Source organism: Berghia stephanieae, chromosome 4 (assembly GCF_034508935.2).
Source record: "Berghia stephanieae isolate SIO BIC M18660-M18661 chromosome 4, UCSD_Bste_1.3, whole genome shotgun sequence".
Classification (NCBI taxonomy): Eukaryota; Metazoa; Mollusca; class Gastropoda; order Nudibranchia; family Aeolidiidae; genus Berghia; species Berghia stephanieae.
The window spans coordinates 64,972,234-64,980,838 of NC_088363.1; the positions used below are offsets into that span (position 1 = coordinate 64,972,234).

General features: G+C 36.0%; 1 protein-coding gene across 1 annotated transcript in view; it reads right to left on the reverse strand.

The window, feature by feature from the left end:
* The window catches only part of LOC144972076 (uncharacterized), a 10,675-nt gene extending 3,255 nt beyond the window's left edge, over positions 1-7,420 (reverse strand). Inside the window, exons 1-6 of the mRNA XM_078913164.1 lie at positions 7,356-7,420; positions 5,379-5,430; positions 3,962-4,109; positions 3,504-3,751; positions 2,979-3,053; positions 2,493-2,593 (exon numbers count right to left, since the gene is read on the reverse strand). Of these exons, the coding sequence (XP_078769290.1) occupies positions 2,493-2,593; positions 2,979-3,053; positions 3,504-3,751; positions 3,962-4,109; positions 5,379-5,430; positions 7,356-7,367 (636 nt within the window). The 5' untranslated portion in view covers positions 7,368-7,420. The remainder of the gene's footprint in view (positions 1-2,492; positions 2,594-2,978; positions 3,054-3,503; positions 3,752-3,961; positions 4,110-5,378; positions 5,431-7,355) is intronic.
* Positions 7,421-8,605: the final 1,185 nt, after the last annotated feature.

Consider the following 8,605-nt stretch of genomic DNA (forward strand, 5'->3'; position numbering starts at 1 on the left):
AGAGATTAAAATCAATTTAGCCTCTTTCCAAAGTGCAAGAAATGTGCAACAAATTGCTGCTTCAACCAACAATCTTGATACTTTTCCCGCTTGAACAGTGGCTTTAACTCGAAATCATTCTGAAGTTCAATCAGTTCATCTTGGGTTGTGAATACAGGCAAATCGTCAATATTAAACTCTTATGAACTCAGGATTCATGCTGGCACATCGAGATTAAGGAGGTCCTGGAAGCGATTTGTCATATCAACTTCAATTTTTTCAATGTGATCTGTGAAGCTCTGAATGTTGTCATCAAAGATATGCTCTGCAATGTCTTTGGGGTTTGGATATTTAGTGAAGTCTCTTCGGCAGAGGGAGCGCCTGTAAATAGGAAGATTTGCTATGAAGCTGGATATTGCAGATTTCTCTTGGATCATGTTGACGTCATTACCTTGTAACTGTAGGTTCATTTCGTTGAATCTTCCGTAGACATCAGACAGGTAAGTTACTTTGTCTTTGATTTAGTTGAGCTGGTCGGTGATTGGAGAATTGATTGACTGTAAAAACTCGACAACGGAATTGAATAGTGTAAATAATCGAGCAAGACAGTTCCCTTTAGAAATCCATCGAATTTCTTTGTGGAGCAGAAACCTATTGAACTCATCATCATTCTCCAGGCAAAGCTGTTTGAAAAGGCGCGTATTGATCACGTGCGCTTTTATCTTTTCACTGCCGCGATGGCGATGTGCAGCGATTCGTGCAATGGCTGGGTAAGATCTTTTCCCTCAAGGTGTTGTCTGTGAATCACACAATGTACTGATAAAATGTTTGGCACAGCCTCCTTCAAAATGCTGTAAAGCCACGATTGCGCCCTACCACGGCAGCTGACCCATCTGTGGCACATGCTACAACGTTTGTGATTGGAATTTCCTATCTTCGAAAAAAACACGAACAGTTTGGTACGGTGTTGCCCTCTTGGTGTTTGTAATTAAGATGCATGCGAAAAGAAGTTCTTGGCAAACATAATTGCCTTGTATAAACCGAACATAGGTCAATAGTAGGGCATCATCTTCGATGAGAATCGACTCGTGTAATTGAAGGCTGAATTTGGGCACTTTCAAACACTGAATCAATTGACCTCCGCTTCTCCCGCCATTTCATCAATTCGCCTTTAAATTGTGCTGTTACTTCAGGATAAAGCCTTCATTTGCTGGTTCAGGGTCTTTGTGTAAAACAGTCTTTATAACCTCCCGTATGACTGGGGCCAATAACTTTACACCTATGGTGTAAGGTTTGCTTAAAAAATCAAAATAACTTCTAATATTATAATCCATCATAATATGTAATTCGGATCATCCCCCCCCCCCCTCCTTGTCCCTTGTGAGACTTCACCGCCCCCCCCCCCCCAGTTCAAATTTTGTTTTCATATATATCTCCCGCTTTGAGAACCACTGGTATAAGGACATCGATAGGTGTTAAATACCGTGTTTCTATTTAACTGATGGGTTTGACTGATATTTCTAACTGTTGTTTCTAACTCAAGTGTGTAGCGGCCATTATACTGACTCTGGTCAATTGTCATTTCCGCCTGCCGTTTCCTATTTACACCTTCCATTCTATAAAGCGAGTCGGACATTACAAGTAAAACCAGAGCTCTTACTGCATGTTGTGTAGCGGCGTTATGAATGTTAGAATCGAAGTCGTAAATCAGCGTTGACTTCGTGCCGAGATTGTACTTGTTCCTGGTAGGTTTCATGTCTCCTCCTATGTTAATAATTTATGAGAATGATTTGTTTAACCCTCTCCTTACCAGCCATTTTCAGGATTATCCCCAAAACTTCAAACCCAACTAGCATAGAAATAGATATTTTATCACTAAAACACAATAGCAGTAAGTTCTTGCGATAAGTAATTTCTTTAGCAAAACATGCTCTACAACACACTGTTCATTTTCTTTAAATTTGATGATGGACAAAAGAAATTTGAATAAGAAAAATGTTGGTTGCATCGTAACGAATGTGACGATTTTCCTATAGGTGGTAAGGAAAGGGTTAAAATGTAAAACGCTTAAAGAGAGCACTGTGTCTAAAAGAGGATAAGCCCCATGATTACACTATACAAATAAATGCACCAAAATGCTATTGGCCTGTTATATGGGTAATGAACTCGTTCAACGATAATGTGATAGATAAAAATAATTCGTGATTTTTTGAGTGAGGATTTTTTTTTCATGAATAAAGCTATTAAGGATTTTCCAAAAAATAATTTTTTAAAAAATTCAATATTGTTTGGTTGATCTGACTTGGTCTGGAGAGAATCTGGTGAAAAGTATCTCTCAGATGACTTTTCATTTCGTGTGGCTTTGGAGTTTATTTTTCATTTTCATTTTAAATTTTTCTCTTTCTTTCTTTTTAAAAAGAATTCTTCGGTCGTCAGAATTGAAATCAGCAATAAAATTAATTCTCAGAACGAGAGTACTTTTAGTAAAAATAAACAGTAACTATTATACCTACCAAAACACTATCGTACTCTGCAGCCCAACACAATGGTTTGCCATTTGTTTGGCCGGCGCCTTTGCCACATTCAGCTTTACACTCTTCTTTCGAGATGCTCACTGTAAGGAGAAGAGAAAAGTTTTTTTTTTTAAATCAGTTTTATTACATGGCTCTTTTCATGACAGCTCACAATATATAAGGAGTCGATTTTTAATACATTGTGAATGTCCTATTTTTAGGTTGTAAAAAAATACCTTATCGCCCTATTTTTGGTACTTTTCTAATTTTATTTTATTTTGTTTGTTTGTTGTTGTTTTTTGGTTAAAAACTTTTTTTAGAGGATTGGGGGGGGGGGGGGGGGCCTTAGAGTTTTTGGTCAACCTATGCTAGAGTAATTATTATACAATTTATAATGTGTTTAGATGATTATTTTGATGATTAGTATTCTGATTAAGATTTTATCTCAGACAATCGGTTCCTTTTGGCCCATGCTTAAGTCAGTACCTGAGTAAGTCATGGTCCCTTGCCAGGAGCCTGAAAATCGCTTCTTTTCCTTTGCTTCGATATTGCATTCCGTTTCTGGAGGGCAGTGAAAAACAAATGAGAAAAAAAATGTGATCATCATCATCATCATCATCATCATCATCATCATCATCATCACAATCATCGTAATTGTCGTCGTCGTCGTCATCATCATCATAACTATCACCATCATATATCGCCTGAACCAATATCATAAAAACATTATCGTCCTAATTATGTAATCCTTTCCCCGCTACCATGACTATCATCCTTTAGGCTAATCAAAACCAAGGCTTTAAAAAAGTTGCATCAGCGTCAACAACTGACATTGCTATTATTTTTATTACATACAACCAAAAATTATAAAATGTAAAAAAAATAAAAAAATAATAATAACAAAATGAAATATGATCATAACTCAAATATTTTGCAATTACACAACTTTGCTTCGACGGCCAAACATAGAAGAAATTTAAAAAAAAACAAAAAACAAACATAATGCCTCACCGTAGGTTACCGGGATTGAGCAAATGAATGCATTTGAGGCCGTGCATTTTGATGGGATGAAAAACGGCTCCCATGGATTCCAGAGGGCACAGTCGTAATCATAGTGTCCGTACTGCCCAGAGTCAATCTCCCGGAGTGTCAGGGCCTTTGTGGATGTCATGTCGACATGAGAACCATCTGGGTATTTCCAAACCCCTCTAACCTTGCTGACAGACACTGAGAAGTAGGTGCTTAGTAACATGTTCTCACTGGAGATGGTTTAATAAGGACAATATAAAAATAAATCACGGATTTGGCAACGGTATAAACAACAATAACAGTGATGACGAATACAATGATGATGATGATGATGATGATGATGATGATGATGATGATGATGTTGATGATGATGATGATGATGATATAAGATAGTAATGAGGTCTCCGAGGAAAGACTTGAGTTAAACATAATTAACTTACTCTAATTTAGAAGTGACCAACTCATTGTCCCAGTCATCCAGGAACGGATCTTTGGCCAAATGCCCGCCTCTGACGTCACATGCTGCCTTAGCCATGGACACATTACTGTTGTGAACATTGTGGAAGTACTCATACACCTCCACTGTCACTGGGGGATAATTGGATTGAATTGGTTCATGGAGAATGAGTAAGCCTAAACGTATACTGTCGTTATAATAGGTTACTTAATGCTCTCTCTCTCTCTCTCTCTCTCTCTCTCTCTCTCTCTCTCTCTCTCTCTCTCTCTCTCTGGTCATACGACATGTGAAAAAGTTCGTCAGCATGAAGAATAAAAAGTATCGATTTTCTTTGTTTAGAACCAAGCTGCTCGTTGCTAGGCGGACGTGACATCAGACTCTCTCTCTCTCTCTCTCTCTCTCTCTCTCTCTCTCTCTCTCTCTTTCTCTCTCTCTCTCTCTCTCTCTCTCTCTCTCTCTCTCTAGTTGAACAGGGGACTGGGCGCTGTTATGCTCCGCCCATTCGCTTCCTTAGAGACAACCATGTTGATGGTCAGATACTCATTTTTCATCTGAGTACGGTAAGAGACTCCAAGGACTCAATTAACCACCGCTTAGAGCGAGACTCACACCCAAGACCTTCCGATCCGAATGCGAGTGTCATATCACGAGACCACATAGCCGCACTTCCGTTTTGTGTTACATCTCCGCTCCTCGTCGAAGCTTTTAATAAAATTTCACATTTGCTCTGTCAATAAATGTAAATAGTCAATCATACTTAAATTTTAATAGGATTCAAATAGTCTGATGTCACGTCCGCCTAGCAACGAGCAGCTTGGTTCTAAACAAAGAAAATCGATACTTTTTATTCTTCATGCTGACGAACTTTTTCACATGTCGTATGACCAGAATGTATAAAAGTCAAAACATAATTACATTTATAATGCTTTTCTCCTCTGGTTACACTTTTATGCTCGTCGGAGAAGTATTTCATCTGGGTGTCCGCCGTTGTTCCGATAGTTTAGAACCAGTTACTAAGTTACTATGCGTCGTTAGGAGGGAAGTGACGCCACAACTGTTGAACCCTATTATATTATTAAATTTCGTAGATTAAAAAATACAGATACTTCAGTTAACCATTGCAGAAAAGATTGAGTTTCAAGAACAGCATGTGTGATAAGATCTACGCACCCATGACAGAACGATAAAAAAAAAACTATTCCGAATAAACAGAGGAATTTGACATCGCTTATAGTGAAAAGATCAGACATAATATAGGAGCGGGAGGGGAGGGAGGAAGGACCAACATCAAAATTGCACGATAACGATCCCCACTCCAAAAAAATATATATAATTTTTAAAAAATGAGAAGCACAATATTTATAACGATATTGTGGTGCTTCTAAAATGTTTATACTTACAGGCATGGGCTGAGAATCTCAAGAAGCAAATCACAAACAACTTGAGAATCAGCTGTGGATTATAATACATTTTGATAGTGCTTTCTGTGTACTAAATAAACATGTTATCTTCATTTTAAAAAATCGTCTCCCTGATGACTTATTATCTACGTGTAAATTATTTGCAGACGAACCAAAGATTTACAACACTGCGAATAACAGTTATACATTACAAAAAAGTGGGCGATATTGAGGTACCCCAGGTGATCGATGAAAGCAAAATTTGAATTGGGGGGGGGGGGGGGGGGGAGCTGCCAGTGAAGTCTCACGGAGGGGTGATGATCAGGAACGACATAGGATGGATTATAGTCGAAGTTATTTTGATTATTTAAGCAAACCTTACACCATAGGTGAGACGCTATTTGCCAAAGTCATACGGGAGGTTACAAAGACTGTTTTACACAAGACCCTGAACCAGTAATGAAGGTTTTATCCTGAAGTAACAGCGCAATTCAAAGGCGAATTGATGAAAAGGCGGGGGAAGCTGTGGTCAATTGATTCAGCTTTTGAAAGTGGCCAAATTTAGCCTTCAATTACACGAGTTACTACAGTCAACTCTCAGCAAAGATGATGCCCTACTGCTGATCAATGGTCGTTTTATACAAGGCAATCACGTTTGCCAAGCCAAGAACTTCTCTTCGCATGCACCTTAATTACAGACACCAAGAGGGCAATACTGTACAAAACTGTTCGCGATTTTTGGAAGATAGGAAATTCAAATCCCAAACTTTGTAGCCTGTGCTACAGATGGGTCAGCTGCCATGGTAGGGTGCTATCGTGGCTTTACAGCAGTTTGAAGGAGGCTGTGCCAAACATTTTATCAGTACATTGTGTGATTCACAGACAACACCTTGTGGCTAAAAATCGTACCCAGCCATTGCATGAGCATTTAAAAGCGCACGTGCTCAATACGCGCCTTTTAAAACAGCTTTGCGTGGAAAATGATGAGGTGTTCAATAGGTTAATGCTCCACACAGGTTCGATGACTTTCTAAAGGGAACTATTATTATTAGTATAATAATAACAATAATAATAATAATAACAATAATAATAATAATAATAATAATAATAATAATAATAATAATAATAATAATAATAATAATAATAATAATAATGATGATGATGATAATAAAATAATAATAATAATAATAATAATAATAATAATTAATTATTTTTATTATTATTATTTATTATTATTATTATTATTATTATTATCATCATCATCATCATTATCATCATCATTATTATCATCATCATCATCATCATTATTATTATTATTATTATTATTATTATTATTATTATTATTATTATTATTATTATTATTATTATTATTATTATTATATTATTATTATATTATTATTATTATTATATTATTATTATTATTATTATTATTATTATTATTATTATTATCATTATTATTATTATTATTATTTTAATTATTATCATTATCTTTAAGATACAGAGGTGTAGTCTGATTTATAAACTCGTGATGAAAGTGAAAGTGAAAGTATTTTAGTCAAGGAAATAAGTTTCAGTGAACGAAATATACTTTGAAAAAAATTGCAATGGTCACATTTTTTTTTAAATGAAGCAAACAAAACAATCAAAATAATAAAAAAATAAAAGAACGACTCTGTATTTTTCAGATATTTATAGGAACAACAGAATGATAACATTTGAAGCTCGCTCAGAAGTCTACCTACCTTTATGATTATGAAAAATAAAATATCAGAAAAATGAGAATGAAGAATATTTTGCGAGAAACACTGATTTAAAAATAACGAATCTCATTATTTCTTTGAAATACTTATAAAAAATAATCGACACACGCAAATAAATTAATTTTACATGCTTTTTAAAGGATAAAATTACAAATTTTATTGAAATTGATTTTGATTGATATGGAAAATAATCCTATAAGACAAGCAATCAGCTCACCATTTTACGCATTGGATGATAATACAAAACCCGACTTGTAGCTACACAACGATGTTTCCAGCTAGGTAAAGTTAATGCTAACAAAGGACACAAAAGCATTAGGCATGTGAAGGCATCGCTGAGAATGCATGCCATAAATATTAAAAATTCACATCGACCGCCTCTTTAGCGTATTCTACAAATAGTGTTTCGATCGATAGAGCGACAATTATCTTCATGAAGTGAGGTCAAAATCGGCAATTTAAATTCAGGTAATAAAAAGACATCATATGATATTCTCTAAGTATCAGCTTAATGTGTATTACGTATGCAAACCCATTGAAAATTGTCTTGGTCTTGTTTTAACGATCGAAAATCAAGCAACTGCTTCAGGGCCAGCATGAGCAATGGAATGCCAAAAAAGAACATATGTTGCATCTCAGTTTGGGTATTTATTTGCATAAGTAGTAGCTTATTGAAAAGAAATTCATCCCAACATGTACTGGAATCAATTTTTTAAAGTCTATTTTCTTCTTATTGTGTCCCACTAATGTTGAAGTCCAATCCTATCCATTCCAATCCAGTCCAAACTGTTGAATTCCAATACTGTATATCTATAATTAATGTCTTCCTGTGACAGAAATGTTTTCCAATTGACAAATTTCGTTATCATAACTCTCAGAATTTCTCAATGTGTCGAGGAGAGAATTCCATACCCTTACTCTGCCTGTTAAAAAAAACCCCACTGAATGTATGCTTTACCTCGATAGCGGGGTAGTCGATAGCAGCGTTCCTTTCTTGGGTTTTGTTGATGGTCTTTGATTGGGATGGCGACTTACCCCACCGTACCTTTAACGAAGATCTTCAGTATATGTTTGCTTCCTCTCCCTTTCAACGGTATCCAGTTGTTCTCTGCAATCTTGGTTGTAAAAGTTTTTCTGTTGTGGACAAGCTTGTTAATGGTTTTCTTTGTCTGGGAGTCCCATACATGCCGTTGTTTCCCACTATGGGTCTTAACACTGGGGTATAGCATTGTACTTTTACTACCCTGGGACACGACAAAGAGTTACGCTGGAGAAAAAAATTGTTTGAAGTTCACGTTGTGAAATATTTGTCTAGCTGTTGGTTCCATGACATTTTGCTGTCCAGTGTTATCCCTAAGTTCTCAGCCTTTGTGGCTGTCTCTAATTTTTCTTCATGTATTTTGTTATCATAAGTTTTGTGTTGTTTAATTTTATTACTTATTCGTGACCTGGGCCCGTTTTCATGAA